The 19,146-nt window shown below is 40.6% G+C and overlaps 1 protein-coding gene across 5 annotated transcripts in view; it reads right to left on the bottom strand.

Annotated features, from left to right (window-relative positions):
• Positions 1-18,794, bottom strand: part of PTPN2 (protein tyrosine phosphatase, non-receptor type 2) — a 43,606-nt gene extending 24,812 nt beyond the window's left edge. The window contains exons 1-6 of one of the 5 annotated variants that reach the window (XM_025204722.1): positions 18,655-18,794; positions 18,011-18,101; positions 17,759-17,863; positions 9,558-9,658; positions 7,299-7,397; positions 4,812-4,949 (exon numbers count right to left, since the gene is read on the bottom strand). In XM_025204722.1, the coding sequence (XP_025060507.1) occupies positions 4,812-4,949; positions 7,299-7,397; positions 9,558-9,658; positions 17,759-17,863; positions 18,011-18,101; positions 18,655-18,693 (573 nt within the window). In that variant the 5' untranslated portion in view covers positions 18,694-18,794. Of the gene's footprint in view, positions 1-4,811; positions 4,950-7,298; positions 7,398-9,557; positions 9,659-17,758; positions 17,869-18,010; positions 18,102-18,654 lie in introns of all 5 variants that reach the window. The other 4 variants (XM_025204725.1, XM_025204723.1, XM_025204724.1 and 1 more) reach the window with 4 other exon arrangements.
• Positions 18,795-19,146: the final 352 nt, after the last annotated feature.

Raw genomic sequence — 19,146 nt, 5'->3', positions numbered from 1 at the left:
AATGGACTCACTTGGACAATTCAGTGAGTAACATAGATCTAATCCTGAAATAAGCTGAAGGTTTAAGGATTGGGCCTCAAGGGCATTGAACAGTTACACAATGATAATGAAGAGGTGAAAAGGCATTCAGTGAGATAAACTGAGCCATAAAACAAAAAACCTTAAACAATGCCACCAGATAATCATGTTAGGAGTTCTGCTTGTCCATCTAATACTCTGCCAAATGATCTGTTAAGTTCAGACTGGCATTAAGAGAGGACTGACTACACATTCTTCACAAAAGTTTTACTGGAGCTACCCTTACAACAGTGATTAAAATTAACCAGAAAAGGTTTGGTGTTAAAATCTTAATTTAGTAACACCACCTGCAATCTACAACCACAGAAGGAAAATGACCAAATGCTTCATTTTGACTTAGCTAAAACTTGAGTGCAAGGTAATTGTTTTCTAGGGTTATTTAAAAACAAACAAACAAAGGAAAAAAGTGGATCAGGTTCAATCATATTGATCTACACTGCTAACAGTGCTGGAACATCTAATCCATCAGGAGACAGTAATAACAGATTAAGAGAGTGACAGAAATGAGAAAAACCAGCAGCAGAAGGAATGAAAGTACATCTTACTGCTGGGTTTTTAAGACATCTGAAAACAAAAGAACAGAATGGTGTCTCTTCCACTCCCCTTTCCTTCCTTCCCTTCCCATTACATCTCAGCTCTTCCCCCTCCCTCCTCAGCAGCTCAGTTTCCACATTCCTGAGTTCCTAATTCCCGTCTCCTGCCACCCGTACTTCTCATTAATCTTAGTCTTTCCCACTCCTCAGACTCTTTAGTCAGACACTCCCAACTTCCTCTCCACTAGTACCTGTCCATCATCCCTCTGGCCCCCCACATCTCCTGCCCCAATCTAGTTCTTTCCTAGCTCTTGGCCCTCTGTGCGAGTTGGGCCACCATCTTTTTTCAGGTTGTCTGGGTGCCAGCAGGGGGAGCACTGTGAGCACAAGAGCACCTTCCTGCTCTCAGTCCTGGTGCTCACACTACAGCAACCCACAGCAGTTGGAAAGACTAATCAGGCCCCCACTATACTTCACAGGTATTACACAATTAACTGGTTAATTACACAATTATCTTAAGACCAGATACATGTGCCAAGTACTGTTACATAATAAAAAGCTCCAATGGCTATAAAGTTGCTATCAAACTTTAATTTGCACATGTAGCAGGGTCTCCTCTGCAGCTGGGAGCCCTGTACAAGCCAGGAGCCCTGGGGATCGCAGCTGCAGAGATCACCAAGGCTCAGGGGTACACAACACCCCCAGCCCACACAGGGCTCCTGACTCAGGCTGTGCTTCACAGGCAAGTGGAACCAGGAACACCAGCAGTTGTGCAGCTCTCAGTCCTGGTTGTGTATGGTTCCTGCAGCTGGGAGCCTCCTTAGCAAAGTGGACCCCTAGCTATGGGAGCCTGCTTCTTGCCAGTGCAGAATTGGGCTCCCCCTGCGCCAGCAATAAAGCATGATTAGATCTAATGCACAGTCCCATAATTTCGTCTCCTGCCGAAATTGTGGCGTGGCAGGAGGTGTAATTGTGTGGATCATGCATTAGATCCAATCACTCCTTTACCTGCACATGTAGAGGGGAGCCTTAGAAACATGAATAGCATAGACACAATCTTTAGGGAATTTAGCTGATGAACTGTGAACTAACTCCATGCATGTGCACAGCTGGTCCTTAACTTGGCCAAATTAGGGTGTTTTTACAGGGTCAACAAAAGGCACATCCCTACCATAAACACCAAGCTCCACGCCAGATTTCAAAACCTTTACTTCAACTGGCAGCACTAAAATTTCTCAATGGAACAATTAAGCATTTTTAACACAGTAAAGATAGATTAGGAAAAAACCCTGTGAAATGGCTGAATTCTGCAGAAGTTTCCCTAAATAATTCAACCTGAAGCAGTCACCCAATATAAAAAGTTTCAATTTAAACAATTTAAAAAAGGAAGATGTATGAACAAATGAAAGCAAAATTCTAGAATGGGAAGTATTAGTTGACTTTAACATAGGTATAAAAGCCAGGGAGACGGGGGATAGAGGATACACAGTAAAAGTACTGGTGGAAAGGAAGTATCAGATTTCTGTATTCCAGTATTCCAAAAAACAGCACATTCAGGCAAAAATGAATAACTTGTGTAATCATTTATTAAAGATAACATCAAACTCTCTCTCCTCCAAATCTTATTGTAAAACACTAGCCACAAAGGCAAATACAAACATTTATATGGAACAAAACAAATAAGTTAAGCTGCCAAATGTCATGATTCAAACTTACGCAAGGATTATATTTGTTTGCTCTCTATAAAACCAGGCACATCCAGAAGTTTTCACTTCTCCAGCAATATAGTACTATGAAATAAGCCCCTTGTTAGAATACTCCAAAAATGTGCACTGTTGCAGTACCAGAAGCAAAACAATTCTACTTTTCACTGTTCTTATGGAAATGCAAGGTTAAAATAGTGGATTTTTGGCAGCTTGTGCCAGAAGGTAAGCCTCACCTCCTCTCTGAGTGCCACTCCAATCCCATTCCCCTGCCTGATGGGGCAGAAAGCAGAAGAGCCTATCTGCTATTGTATTCCTTGCTCCCTCCCAATCTACCACATGCCACTCATAGCATGCATACTGCAGGTGGCCACTCCTGTGTTTGGGTATGAACTTCAGAGTGTAAATCTTGTTCTTGGGCATCTGTTAGACACTTAAGATCTAGACCATGTTTCTTAGTAAATGTATTATGTTGGACTATTAATCAACTAACTGACAAAATCTTGCGTAAAATGTACGAATTTATGTGTGCCATAATATTCCAGCAAAACCTCATATTTGCATTTCGTAGTATTACCTTCATTTCCAAGTTAGGGATGTAAATACTGATTAATTAAGGACCTGTTTAAACTCCCCTAATGTGATCAGCAGGGATCCCAGTTTTCTGTTTCCCACAGAAAAACAGAGAAAACGACAGATTTCCCATTTTTTAATCAGAGAAAACATGGATTTTCCCTTTTAGAAAAGAAACGCATAGATTTCCCCCTTTTCCAAAGAGCTCTGCAGGCTGTCAGAGTTCCATCCTCCAGGAGCTGTTTGCAGAAGGGTCGGGGAAAACCTCAACCCTGCCTGGAGGGGAAGGGAGGGTGGGGGGAAGGGCAGGACCTGACACCCACACTTACCTGCAGCAAGAAGAGTGAGCTGTTAGTGGGGCTTGAGGGTAACGGGGCAGGGAGGTTTGCAGTCAGCCAGGCACTCTGGCCAGGACGGGGTTTGAAGCCTCCTTGCTCCCCGCCAGAGTGCCAAGCCAGCTGCAAACCTCCCCACTCCCTCAACCCCCAGCCAGCTTCGACACTCCAGCTGGGAGTGGGGGTTTGCAGCTGGCTGGGAATGGCAGGGTTTCCAGCCAGCCGAGCACTCTGGCTGGGAGTAGGCAGGCTGCAAACTGCCTCCTGGCCAGAAGGCCCAGCCAGCTGCAAACCCTGGGTCGCAAATGCTGCGCTCTCCGCCCTGCTGCTCTCCCCCAGGCTCTCCAGAGCTCAGCATGCACAACTGGTGTGGCAGGACACAGCGAGGCCACGCACGAAAGCTGCCTGCCACTGCAAGCTCTGTGGTGCCCTGGCCACATTTCCTCTGCGTGCACAGGGGCAGTGCACATCTGCCCTGCCCCCACAGATCTGGGGGACACAGGTCCCCCCTGCCCCCCAGGGGTGCACGTTGCCGCTGGGAGCTGGCCCTGCCCAAGCCTGCAGCAGGCAGCAGCAGAGGAGAGCCAGCTCGTGCTCCGGCTGTAGCAGCCACTACCTTCCACTGGGGGCAGAGGGCTGTGGACCTGGGTCCCTGGCCCCATAGCCCTGGCACTGGGGGCCCCCTCCAGCAGGGCTAGGGGGCAGGGGCTGTGGGCGGGAGGCAAGGGGCACAAGCAGGGCTGGGGGGGGCGGGGGGTGGAGATTTCATTTTAACCACGGATTTGGGGATTTTTAAATCAGAGAATTCGCAATTTTTTATCAGAGAATTTGTGATTTTTTATCTATCACGGAAAACCAGGATCCCTGGTGATCAGTTAAATGGTTAACTGACAACATGCTTTTATTGGGGCACCTCTACACACACATTCTCCAGGTGGCAGCAGCGAGGCAGTGAAGGGAAAGCCCCTCACCCACCACTGGCACACTGCTACCCAGCCACGACTGCAAGTAGCTCTACCGGGGGGTCTGCGGAACTCGGACCCAGCTCGTTGCCAACGGTGGGGGTGCGCGTGCACCTTGGGGATTAGGGTGGGGAAGCAGTGAGGGGTCCAATCCTTCTTGTGGCACCACACCACACCCCAGCCCCTTCCCCACCATGTGCCCCGAGGCACACGTGTACCCACTGCTGACAACAAGCCAGGCCAGGGCTCCGTGGACCTGATGCAGTCACTTGCACCTTCCTGGCCACCTGGCACAACTAACCCTGGCTCTGGGCCTGTCCCCACCCCAGAGCCCAGGCTGTTCACAGCAGGGAGGCTGAAGTAGCTATACCGGGGTCCATGGAGCCCTGGCCTGACTCATTGCATTCTGCATCTAAATCCAGTTAATCCACTCGCACGCACACTTACCTGGACATTTGTACGCTGTGTTCATTCAGTATACAAAATTTATTTGATTTTTAATGTAATTATTATTATGGAATAGTCAAACCAGGAAGTGAAAGTTCATAAGAGATTTTTAAAATATATTTTACATCACATATTTAGTCCTATGAATGTGCAGTACACACGTATGGAGATAAAGCTTACATTGATATTTTCTAATTGAAGTAGATGTACTGTGTAATAGGATTTGATATCTTCAGATACTAGTCTCACACGAAATCCTGTTTCCTTGAACATCATGACTTCCTCTTCTTTTGTTGGCCAGTACTGTGCACATTTTACCTACGTTATAGAATGAAATATGTAAACAGGTGCTCACTGAGATAAGCGACAAAAATGAGATGTGGCAGACCACAAACAACCTACTGGGAAATCTCTTTTGTTTTTAACACAGATTTAACATATTTCAAGCTTAAAGATCATTAGCTAAAAAGTTTTTATTAGGCCTACATAATCTCTCTTTAGCTAATATTCATACAGTTGCAACATACCACTGAAAACTTTATTCTCACTTCAACACATTAGAAAAAATATATAAATGCAAGTATAAATGAAAAATCTCAGACAAATTTCCAGAGAGTTGATAACTGTAGAAACATTGCATTTGGGACTCGATTCTCAGCTACTGAGCACACTGCAATGATCTATATCAATGCAAAGAACATTATTTGCTACCATTCTGATTCAGCAAATGTTTTACACCTACTTTACACAAATAACTATACAATTGCAACAGTTGGGGGGGTGGGGGGGTGGAGAGGAGAAGAATCAAGCCCATATTTTCTTATCTTTCCCATTTTTCTCCAACCACTAGAAAAGTCCTTTCTAGTTCATAAACCATTCCAACCTTATGCTTGTATCCTCAGCAATTATAACATTTTCTACTGCATCATTAGACAAGTTCAAAGATTCTATTTATTTACTAGTTTCCTCAACCTGCTGTTGGACAACAGTCAATACACGATGTTTTAAAACAGCCTCAAGTAGACAACAGGTTATCTGGAGTAGAGATGAAGTTTCTGATTACTGCAGGAAGGCTATACTCTCAAGGGTATTCTTCCTTTGTGAATACTTAAGCTACATGATGAGATAGTTAAAATTATCCACAGTTTTTAAAAATACAACCACAGTATGGTCCCAAGGACAATGAATTCCACAAGGTAACTAAACACTTTAATGAAATATTATTTTCCCTTATATATAGCTATATCCTGTACATATCCCAATTCCTCATTATATTCTAGGAGTTCCCTAAGAGGCTGTACAGACTTACCATGCACACTATAGAGAAATGTTTTTAACTAGACCCTTGATCATTTTGATTCTTCATTACAAGACCTTGTTTTTACAACTTTGTCATTGCAAATACTCGTATAGGCTCTAGTTTTATTCCCCCCCCCACATTTTCGTGCCCTTTCTTCAGTTATTATAGTCCCTGGTTGCATCTCAAGATGCATTTGCTTCTACTACCTCTTTAATTGGACACCCATCTTTAATGAGTTATCCCAACACTTTCCTCCTCTGAAAATCCTTAAGTTCAGCAATCATGCAGCACATGAAAAGATTACAATTATTCTTTGCCACGGAGCATTACTTTTTATTTACATTTCACTGTCTGTTGTGTTGTCTTATCCCCAAGGCTTTTAAATCCAAATCAAGTTTATAAGAATCTTCAGTGCTCACTCACTTCAGGGACAATGGGATTTGTTCCTGGAAGTCAACGGAACTTCATACAAATGAATGTAAACCTGGGCCAACAAACTCCTGTACATCAAACTTTCTGCCCAAGGTTTTTGAATGATCAGATTTCTCTTTTGAACGACTGACCTTTATTGCAATAGCTCACAAATAACAGCTAAAATATCTGTGTGCATGCAATGGAGTGAGTATGCTGGCAAAAGGCTATGCATCAAGTGATTTAGGCACTCTAAACATTCACTGATGTCAGGAAGTGAAAACAGACTAATTTGCCTATGGCTAGTAGCATAAAGTCAATGTTTCACTGTCAACACCCATCTACTTAAATTATTAACAAAGCAAAACAGTTCTATTGTTAGATTTTGAAAAAATACCAGAAGTTACCTAAACACAACTAAACTGAAAGTAATTTTCTACCTTCTATGTTTCATCCTGGAACACCTCCAACCTTTAACACCTCTCTTAGTTCTGGTTTCACACTCCTTTTTGTCAGGATGTTTCTTTCATCTTTCTGGATATGTACTTCTTGCAGAACACTGTGCCCGCTGAGCTGAACTTTAGTTCAATAGTTCTCATTTTGTAAATCTCTAAACATTATTAATATTCAACTAGAAGAAAGTCTGTAAATTGTCTTCTACCCCTCACTTTTCAAACAAAGTCACCTCATTTTCCTCCTACTTGTAAAACTACTGAAGTACTCCTGTTGTCATGAATATTCAAGTGTGACGATACACCTTACAAGATGAGCTTTTCTAAATTATTTAAGTTACTGTTAACTAGAGTGTATGCCAGAAGCAAGAATGTATCAGCTCTTTGTATCAGGGCATTCTGATTACTGGCAAAAGCAGTTATAACATACTAATTATATGTGGTTTGACAGGGTTAAAATTACAGTCTACATATAAATTATAGTAAGTAGCTAATATTACTTACCGAGTCTTTTTCAACAATTCTGTTTAGCATAACAACTGCTTTGGTCTTTTGTTGCCATACCATTAGCCAAAAATGACAACAAGTATTAGGAAGTGGACCCTGGGCAATAAAGAAAAAAGGCAGGGAAAATGATCAAGAGTCAATTAAGTTCTTATCTGACAGTCTTGTAAGACATAAGATTAAAGAGGAAACAGCAAAAATGTTATTCATGTAAAATATCAACATCCAGTGTTTGTATACTTGGAAGTACCTCATAGATTTTTTCCAGTCAGCTAGCCTACCACAAAATGTATTTCAAAAGAGTCATGATGACAATGACAACAATGAAGCTGATGAATTACAAAACCAGTTTAAAAGTTAACGTATACTGAGATACTATAACTGAAAAGGACAAGTGTAATTAACGGAATACAATATGGGAAGATATAAATGAGAGAAAATTCTATTTTCAAACAACTAGCGGCACAATATGATGCATCCCAGCAGATCTGGTATTAGGCTTTTAAAATGGCAGAGGCTTATTTCTCAAAACTAAAGGGGTTCTTTTTAGTTGCAATAGTTCATCTTATAGAGCCATGGCTTTGATCATTCAAAAATCTGACAATCTCCAAGTGTTTCAGCATCATAAAGATTTAAAAATCTCTGGATTTTGTATATTAAGCTTTGTTTTATTAAGCACAAGTGAATGAGACCTCTGTATGCATCCATCCATTGTGCTTTTTTATTTATTTATTTATTTTAAGAAAGCCTAATCCATATTAAAAAAGTTACACTAGTAACTAGTGGAAGCTAGTAAATAAATGGATGTTAAAGAAACCTTACTTTAAAAGAGTAGCCATTTTCAGTTCCCCTACTTACCTATTTCTAGGCAAATAAATGTTTTCAATGAATCAGGATTCAAATGATCTGCCCTAGAGCAATGACTGGAAATTAGGATTTTCTTTCTTAAATTTTGCGGAACTTATATTTTTTACATTTTTCCAAATATTTTTGTTCATTGCAAAGAAGCCTTCCAATATAATGCCAAAGTACACAGATGCACTACTGATTTTCCTGAGAGTGCAGCCAAGTTCCAGATGCTCTATTGCTGCAAGTACTGGTTAGCAAACATGATGTAAGAAATTTACAAGGCTCGCATTAGTTTTATAGTGCTGTTACAGCTCTGGAAACAGTTATGTTCCACTGATTTCATGATGCTCCTTCTTCACTGAGTAGAGCAATAGCAAGAATACATACTGAAATGATATGCAGAGGATGCCCTCAAAATAGAATAAGATGAAGTACTGAGAACAGTCTTCTCACAGCAACCAAGCTGTTCTGCAGGGCTGAGATACAAAAATGTCTCCTCCATGCCAACATTTAGAGCAGCTGAAGTTTCAATGGAATAAGATGGCTACTAGCCTAAAGTTATTGTGAAAGAGGAAATCCTCTGTCTACCAGCTGCTGGGATGGCAAGGGAGTTTGAGTGTCTTACCAGGACATTTGTTTCAGACCTCCAATAGTTGGACTTTCCTACCCTCCTGTTCTGTACCTGTCAATTTTTTCAAGGCCTCTTACCTTATATTTCTGGATTTTTTTTTAAAAAAGAAGAAATTAAATTATGTACCCAGTCAAAAGTCCAAATTGTTAAAGAAAAGGAAAATTCAATATTACTTAGAGATCAATATTAAGTTTTAAGCTTCGTTTTAATACTAGGTCCCCTCTACACATTACAGGTAGCAACTGCTTAATTGCACAATTATCTGGAGATCAGCTAAACATGCAGACTACCTATCACATAAAAGCTCCAACCAGCTATAAAGTTAGACCTTGAAAATGTTTAATAGCCAGTTGCTATCAAGCTTTAATTTTCACATGTAGTGAGGTATCGCCTGATGGGGCTCTCAGCCACAAGGGGATACCATGGCCAGGATAAAAATCCCAATAGCCCCAATCCCCAGGGGTTTCCTTGCATGCCTGGAGCAAGGGTTGTGTGGGGGGCGGGTGTGCAGGAATCACCCCTGCCGCAATCCTTCAACCCTGGGGTTGTGTGGCACCAGTATAGGTGGGAGCCTTTCAACTGGATTCATGGGGCTCCCAGTCACAGGAACTTGCTCATGCAGGGAAAACCTGATCCTGGGATTACTGGAGGGAGGGAGGCCTTACTGGAAAAAATTCAGATTTGCTAATCAGTGCTGTGGCACTACTGCGTCTAAATATTTAAGTTGTTATTGTTCTACCTTCAGTGAGAACATGGAAAGCAAGCTCCCTGTAACTTACCTGGGTTAAAATATAGTTTCTTTGGGCTTCTTCTATTACTACTAAGCTGGCATTTATATAGTCATTCTCCGTGTTCTGCAGTTTTACACGACTATGATCATCTAAAAAAAATGAAACAGATATAAAATTAAAATACATCTACCTCTGTGAAATTCTTTGTAGTTAGTTGAACAACTGCCTCTAACTTTGTGTTGCACACAAACATAAAAAGGTGGTACACATGTTAACTTCATAAATAAAATTCCACAGGTTCTCACGTCACTTTGATAACAGTACCTGCTTTGCTGCCCTGACACATTCCATCAAAAAAAATACCTCTACCATGTCAATCCTCTGAGCCATTTCTATCAAGAGCTGTAATTTTTCCTGTCAACGATGCAAAAAGAAGTTTCCAAAATGTAATATTTTCCTACAAGAATCCAACTGCAGCATTCAATCCTATACCAGTTAATATATTTTTAAGCATAAAATTATCAGAACACTAAGTTTCAAGTTTCTCTGTCAAGAAAGGTTTCATAATGGTTTAAAAGAAATATGATGTTAAACTGATTTAGCTGACCCGTGCAACTTTGTTTTGAATCATTTTAAGTGTTCATACACAACTTAGATCAATTTTGTAATTCGCTGCTTAAGTTTTAAGAGCAATAAAAATGAGATGAGAAGTAGTAAACTACTTCAGAGCTGAAAACAAGGAAAGAAGCAAACTAAAATGAAGCCTTAAAATCAGTTGTGTTTTTTGTTTCCAGAATGCTGTAACTTCATCTGGTTTCTTCACTAAAAGGAATTTTACAGTCTCTGTCTCTTCAGAGTTAACAGGACAATTTTAAAGCCAATCTTAAGAGTGGTAAAAACAGCGTCTGGTTTGGTTTAAAAAAGGTTGCAATCTTAATTCAAGAGCGATTACTGCTCTCTCCCAAATACACAAGGGGGCATGTCAAGGTTGCAACAGACCCCATTTTGCTAAATGTAAGGCAATTTGGTGGACCTTAAATAAGACTATTTTATTTTTTAATACAAGGAAAGAAAACTTTGGGGTCATTCTCCAGCTCCCCTTTATCTGTAGGCTCTCTTTAGGGAATATGAAGATTGAGGTGATTTTTGTTTGTCTGCTTTTAGCTTTGTGAAAGCTGCAAAAAATATCTAAAACACCATTGGTATTTCTATATTATGACAAAGCATAACCAGAGTTGGTTTCCATTTTTAAAAACTGTAAATGTTTGTTTTAAGACACTATATACAAGAGCTTTTAAGAGAACTATTTACTGAATACATTTGCTTTAAAAGTAAATAACTCCTTACAGTATCTTGCCTTGACATGAAAGCGTTAATAAGGTTTCCTTTCATGTATCACTTTATCTGAAATGTTTCTGCTGGACAAAAACCAAAACCTTTGTAAATATTACATGTCATTTGCCAACAGGAAAAACTTAAGATCTTGTTATAGTAAATCACACATACCGGTACTAGTGTTCTCGGAAAGATGATGTCAGCAAGCACTGTTAACAGTTTAATCACCCCACAGCAGCTGTATTATTTTAAATAAGAAATAACCAGCAAGACCCCAAAGAGGTTTTATGTTATAATATGTACACTGCATGGTTTTCACATTAGCTGTTATTTCTTTTTAAAAAAGCAAATCCTTTAAAACACACAAAAAACTGGGCAATGCTCTTTTTTAGAATGTGATAAAAAGAAACTTGGTACTCCTTCCAAGTACCAAAATGGTACTCCCTCCCCCAAAATGAAGTGCAATCCTGAGACTAAGATGTTCAGTAACTTAACAGATAAATGCAAAAATAGGAATAGGGGTTTTTTTTGTATAATCGCCTCTCCTTCCAAAGAGGGCAGTTCCTGGAGGACACTATGACCTAAAAATCTCATTCATGTTCTGGCTTGCTTTACTGAAATCAATGTAACAAACCCGTTTTTGACAATGAATTAGTGATAACTCCCTCTCCAGTTTGTAAATCATTTCCAGTTATTATAGATTTTTTACTTTAAATAGATTATATCAATGTTAAAAATGGAAACTTAAAATTAAACTCAGTTTTAATCAACTCCACATCCATTATACAACAAGAAAAATCTATAGTTACAGCAACAGTTAGACAGGAAAATTAATGTTAGAATCGCTCTCTCCCAAAGTATGCAGTCTGAACAGGAAGTAGAAACCATGAAAAAAAACACAAACAAAAAACAAAAAAAACCAAAACACACTTCTCATTCTGGCTCCTCTGAGTAAGAAGGCATGCATACCCAGAACAAGCACAACTGAAATTAACAACCTCTTCTGTTACCCACTCTGGACAAAATCCTGAACCACTGAAATCCATGATAAAAATGCCATTGTCTTCAGTGGTCAGTCCCTCTCCCTATTACATAAAATGATTTGCTTCTAGCATAGACTGAAGTGGAGAAGATCTGACACCTAGTATTATGGCATTCTTACAGCTGGTTAACAAAAAGGAGGTCCATTTGAAAAGAGTTGTTTCCAGAAGAAGTGAAACCACTGTATAACTTTTAATGACTATCTAAAAGTTTAGCCAGCATGCTTCTTGCTTACCAAAAATGGCACTATTAGCATCAAGGAGAGTAAAGTGCTGGTTTCTGGATTAGAGAAAAATATGAAGAAGAAACACCCAGAAAACACTGATCCATCCCAGCTACCTATCTGATACCCATTTGACAGCTAGTCTACTACTCCTCCAAGAGTAAAAGCTAAATGATTAGCTGGAAGAGACCAAAGCTACTCAGTTCCAATACACTGCCAACAACAGTTTTAGAGATGTCTTAAGAGAAGGAAGGACTTATGGCCCAAAGGGAGGAACCACAACTGAAGAATAAGCAGTGCACAGGATCCTGCTTATACCGTACCATGTTATGACAATACGCTGAAAACCAGCAACTCCTCCCATTGACTTCAGTGGAATGTGCGAGCGCTTAGCATTTCTAAGGGGAGGGGAGGAGAAGCCACACAACCCAATACTAAAATTTATTTTCTATATTCTGGCAAATATCACACCTTTTTGAAGCATCTTTCTTAGCTTATTCCCATAGTGCTTATAGTGTAAACTATCAAATTAAAAGAAAGACAGAAAAAAAAGAAAGAAAACATTTATATATAACATTACAACATATGGCCATAGGAATCCACTTCTCAGCTTTTTATAATGAGGGTAGGTTGAAGTGAAGATGCCTATTTTTGGCATCCCATCATCCTACTCTGACCACTGACACTTAAGACTTGTAAAAGTGCTTCCAGTCAGAGACAAGAGAGTTAAGTCCCATTATACCCTAGCCCTTTGACTCTAAAGGAGAACTGAAGAATATGCCGAGATTTTTTTTTAAAAAGATTTCATTAGAGATATCCATTAAGAATTGTAGTCCAAAATGTTGTCTTCCCCCTAACAATGTGTTTTCTGAGAAATGGTTTCATCTGTCAGGAAATGACTGGCTCTCATACTGAACTCAGTTGACATTTCAGATTAGCTTCCTGTTTCAATACTACTATAGAGTCAAAATATCCCTCTCTTTATTCTAAAGTAATTACATTAGCAATCAAAATCAAGAGTAGATATTTTCTATTAGCATCAGAAAATGCTAGCATTATTTTTAAAGCTTTTTCAAGGCCAAGTTATTTATCAAGCAAAACTGGATGCAAATGAATAAAAAAAATCCATAACATAGTACATTATTGCAAACTGTATTTAAAGGAAGATTCAAATGGGTTTAAATTGCTTATGTTTTAAACTGTCAATCGGGATTATCTTTTACCTTTGTTTCCATCTGGATGTTTAAAACATGCTTCCTCTGCAGCAACAAGAGAAACTTAAAGGCATATACCATGTTACAAAGGCCAATTAAGTCAACAGAAAGACTAACTACAGTGGTTTGGATCAGACTTGTGCCTCATGTTTTCATCATCTTTTTCCTCAAAGCTATCAGTACTTTTCTGTCAGATACCAATATTCATAAATGTATGTGGCAACAGGTTTCACTGCTTATGGCCTAGATGGGTGTTAACATCTCATATTGGATATAGTGGGAAGGTATGCCTGTATTATATCTAATCTTTATTTTTCATTTTCCTCAGAAATTAGTTCTCTCTTCACTTGCAATTACTCCACAGCATTGCCATGCCAAAGTTCACAACAGCATAGAAGCTAGGATTCATTTATTCATTTGTCCAGTTAATGAATACCTTAAATACTAACCTAGAAAGCTAAAAGATTTCCAACCCAGAATGACTTGTACTTCCCTAACAAGCAACTTTAGATACCCAACAGGGAGTTGGAAGGCCTTTTTTTAAAAACACTATTAACTGTTAATGCAACTTTTTTTTTTTAAACTCAAATCATTCAAATACCTCCTTACTAAAGATCTTGATAGCCAAAGTTAAAGCAGCCACATTAACCATGAAGCATACTTCTTTTATGTGAATTTAAGAGCAATGCTGCAAAGTGAAACACTCAAAAGGTATCAGGATTGAGGTTACTTTATATATACATCCTGGCCCCTATGTCTTATGAACAGGCTTTACCCCACAGTACAATGGGAAGTAAAGTCAACAGAAGTAAAGTGTTGTGCAACAGACATAAATTGTCAAGAAAATTATAGTTTACCCTACAAACCTGAGAAGGCTTTTATTCCCACATAATTCTCTTTCCCCACAAATCTATGACTTATATTTTAAAATAATGTTGCTGATTCTAGAGGGTCTAATCAACACACACTGATTAGCATAAATCTAACACATTCCTTCTGAAAAAGTGCAGCTGTGACTGAGTATGCCTTAACTGGACTTGCACAACCTCAGAATTACCCTTTCTATAAAATAAAAAGGAAAAACAGTAAGTACCTTCCTCTTCCAGGAAGTCCATAAGGACTTGTTCAATGAGGTCTTTAAAGTACATAGTATAAAAGGAAGTTCCATCCTGGTTTCTACCTTAACACTCTCCCTTGGCCCAAATGGGTGGCTGCTACATCCCTTTTTTTTATTTTTATTTTTTAAATCAACAGCTGTAATTTTTCCTGTCACCATTACAAAAAAAGCTTCCCAAAAGTGCATTGTCTTACAAGAATTCAACTGCACTAAGGGCTAAGGTGGACAGCATTCAATCATACCAGTGACTTTTTTTTAAGCATAAAATTATCAGAACACTAAGTTTCAGGTTTCTCTGTCAAGAAAAGTTTCACAATGGTTTAACAGAAGATGATGTTAAACTGATTTAACTGACCTGGTGCAACTTTGTGTATGAACACTTGAAATGCTTCAAAACATAACCTGAATCTTAAAGTTCTGTGGGACATGGAAATAGACCCAGGTTAATCATGCAGAAAGGGATAAGGGAGTTAAGGGTTAGATAGCAGATTCAGGACAGGTGAAATTTTAAATCAAATAAATTAATACTCCTCAGCAGTTTGGTAATAAAGGTCCACAAGCTTCTGCTTATCATGAGACCGAGAGACACCTTTTCCAAGATCTATATCCATCCATAGGGGCATTTAGGCATTTCTTTGAAAAAGGAGAATCAACTTAGCAATAGAAATTGTGCAAATAAATATTAATATTTTACACACGCATATCTCCTTTAAGATTTTGCAGTACATAATAAAAATGAAGAATATACATTTTTATGGAAGAAATAACACAAGAATACTAAGGCCAAAATTTACTAGGCTACTAACTAAGAATGACCCAACTAGAGTGCTGAGCACGTGAAGTTATCACATTATTTTTGCTGTCTATGGGAAATGCAGGAGCTCAGAATTTCTTGGACTCAGTCCCCAGGAGTCTTGGACTGCGTTCTCAAAATGAGCATCTATCTACAAAAATCCTGGCCCAAGAATCTCATTCACTTGTGCTCTATTTCCAGTTTTGCCACTGAAACAATGAGTCCATACCTGCTAGCCTGAGGTGTATTACACTTAGCTAACTTGCGAGTCTCTGCTACTCTGAAAAATGTGAAATCTCCAACACGCCTATAGACTGCGGGGTACCATTCCGAGTACCACAACAGCAGAAAGAGATCTCGGAATCCTGGTTGATGCAAAAACGAATGCAAGTCGCCAGTGTGATGAGGTAATAAGCAAGGCTAACTGCATTCTTTCTTGCATCAGCAGGAGAATCAAAGCCTAACCACCCTCTTTCTTCCATCAGCAGAAGCATCACAAGCAGGTCTAGGGAAGTGATAATTCCCCTCGATGAGGTATCGGTGAAGCCGCAGATGGGAGTACTGCGTTCAGTTTTGGACGCCACGCTTCAAGAGGGATGTTGATAACCTTGAGGGGGTCCAGAGAAGGGCTACTCGTATGGTTGAGGGCCTGCAGGTAAGACCCTATGAAGACAGACAAATCTAAATCTCTTCAGCCTCTGCAAGAGAAGGCTGAGAGGCGATCTTGTGGGTGCCTACAAACTCATTGGAGGGGCCAGCAAGGAATAGAGGACACTGTTTACCAGGGCACCCCTTCGGGTTACCAGAAATACTGACCACAAACTGAAGAATACATTTAGATTGGACATAAGGAAGACATTCTTTATGGTAAGGGTTGCCAAAATATGGAATGGGCTTCCAAGGGAGGTGGGGGCTTTCCCCTACCCTGGAGGTGTTCAAGAGGAGATTAGACAGGCATCTGGCTGGGGTTACTTAACCCCAGCGCTCTTTCCTGCCTGGAGCAGGGATCGGACCTGACCATCTACCAGATCCCTTCTGACTCTAGAAATCTATGATCTACAAATCATTAACCTATCATACCCAGACCGCCTGCTCCAGTCTACATGCCCTACCACCCAGAAGCAACAGTGCCAGCCCAGCCGCCTGCCTGGCACACCATGCTGCATGGTGGCTGCACACTTGGGAAACCATGCTGCTCTGCATCTCCGCTAGACTCCGATCCGGGACTTTTGATCAACTAGATGGGACGAGACTACAGAAGCCGGGAGTGTTCAGGTTTGCCTCGGACAGATGGTTATTCAGTGCTAAACCCTCAAATCTGGGCAGTTTTTTAAAGCATAAGTTTAAGGGCAGTAAATTTAGCAGGTCAAAACCTAACTTTTCCTGAAAATTTAAAATGAAGCCAATTAAAGAGGTAAACACCAAATTTAAAAGAATAAAATTCCCTTACACTAACTCATAAGTTAGCTTTTTGCTTTGTACTCCCTGCATCTCACACATACATATTGTCTCTCAATTCACCAATCACAGGTATGTTAAGCAGCATCAAATTTATTCCTACCAATATGCATTTTAGTAATTTAATTAGTATATAAAATAATTTCTACAAAAATAAACTATTTCACAATGCAAAGCATTCTAGGTTTTACGTGCATTTAAAAATAAGCAAAGTGGGGAGGAAAGAAAGATGAGAACAAATTATTACCTCAGTATTAAGGGTGCACCAATAAAGATTTTCTTGGCAAGTACTGATAGCCAATTATTCACCAAGCATATTGGCTGATACTGATCCAATAACCAATTTACAGGAATGCAGCCGGGGAAACTTGGAGAGCAGCACCCTGCAGGTAAGTCTGAGGAGGGGAATGGGCCAGATCAAGTCCCCCATGGTGAGAGGCTGGGGGTGGTGAATGGGACCCCAGGGCCAGGGCAGGGGATCAGTGGCTCAGCGCTTTAAAATGGCAATGGGGGTACTTGAACTAAAGCTCATCAAATGAGCTTTAGTTCAAGCACCACCCACCACCACCATTTTTAAGCATGGGGACACTTCTAACCAGAGCCAAGTGGACGAGGGCAGATGTGGACTGCCCACTGCAGACTCGGGGCTCTCTACTCTGCTGCCTTTGCCCCGGGAGCCATGCGCTGGCCACGCATCCTCTGCCCATCAGGCAGCAAGAGGCACAACTTGCCACCACCACCACTGCCAGATGGTCAAGGGACATGCAGCCAGCGTGTGGCTCCCACAGCAAAGGGAGCAGGGTAAACAACCCCAAGTCCACAGTGGTCAGCCCGCATTCACCCTATGCACAATTCCGGGGGGGGTGACAACAACGACATGCCCCCCCATGCCTCCCCCTGGGGTGTGAGCAGCAGCAGTGGGGAACTATCCCCCTCCTCACCCCCCACCCCCCCAACTCCCCCGCCCCAGGTTCCATTCACTGCCCTGGCTGGGAAGTGCCCCCAGCCCCTGTCCCACTCCCTCGCTCATCATGGGGACCTCAATCTGCCATGCCCCCCCAGGCTTACCTGCAGGGCACTGCTCTCCATGTAGCCTGGCTGTATTCCTGGCCATATCCATGCTGTAGGTGCGCGTGTGCTGAAGGCACGTTATATTTATTGGTACATTATCGACTACACTGGCCAAAAAAAAAAAAAAAAAAAAAGCTGATAGCCAATAGTGTTAATTTTCCTTTTATTGATGCCAGTCTGATATGGTGCCAATATATCTGTGCACCTCTACTCAGTATGCATTTGATTACATTGAAGCAATATACTTACATGGGCTGACATCTCTGTATCTATTTCGATTTCTGTTTTCCTGGTATTTTGCAACTCTATGAGGATGGTCGTTTGAGTTATGCCGAATTTCCTTAGAATAGTAAAAACACAAATTAATAATAATCTTTTAACATTTCACACAGCAGAATAAGTGTTTTGAAGCCAATTTTTAAATTATAATCTTATAGCTCATCAGGGTTCCTCTTCACTCAAAAGTCCAATTATGGTTATATAAGAGGTAAACTACTGAAATGTTATTTAGAACCAGCAACTTTTTACACTTGTCTAGCTTGGGCAGCCAACAGTACATGAACACCATTCACACGTTTTGGTGAGCATTTAGTGTAACCTGAAATGAGGGATGACCAGAGAAGTGGAATGGCTGTTTGCATACAGTCTTATGTACATAGTATACCATCCCAAAACAGGATTTAGGCAAGACTAGTATTGGTATGTATGTAGCCCACTAAATAACGATACCCCTCCAACACCTGGTAAAGTTTCTTTCTCCTATGGCAATAAATCTGTCAAGATAACTATACCTGATAACTTCAATGCCTAGAGAAGCAACCTGGCAATAGGACAACCACAAAAATGACAAACTAACCACCAGGGGACAACGGCTGTTTGTTGGATCAACTCACATAGCTAATCATACCTACAACCTGTTTGAGCTGCTCCATGTTGGAGGATTATTTCCATTACTCCAACTGTTAATTCTATCCATGTGATAGAACACGTGGTCCCCAGATCAGAAGGGAAATATCCTGATGGCTTGCTTATAGAGACTTCTAGGACATGTACATTTCTAGAGGGTTTGGAAAGAGAATACTTTATTTAATAAACTACATTAATAAGGAAGTATGAGAGAGATTATTATGCCTTGGACCAATGATGGATATTTGGGGCCACTGTTTCACAAGCTTCAAGTTCAAAGGCAACCAGGACTGGCAGCTTCACCTAATGCAGACAAATAGGAAAGAGAACAAGTGGTCTATCTAAATGGTATAAGGCAGCATCATGCAGACACAGCCAAGCTGTGGGTCGCTATTTGGCTACAGGGCCACACCCAGAGAGTGGTGGTGGACAGGTCATTTTTGACCTGGAGGGATGTGGGCAGTGGGGTTCCCCAGGGC

Source organism: Alligator sinensis, unplaced genomic scaffold (assembly GCF_000455745.1).
Source record: "Alligator sinensis unplaced genomic scaffold, ASM45574v1 scaffold515_1, whole genome shotgun sequence".
NCBI lineage: Eukaryota > Metazoa > Chordata > Crocodylia > Alligatoridae > Alligator > Alligator sinensis.
The sequence above is the reverse complement of the archived record's forward strand: the minus strand, read 5'-3'. Positions and strand labels throughout refer to the sequence as shown.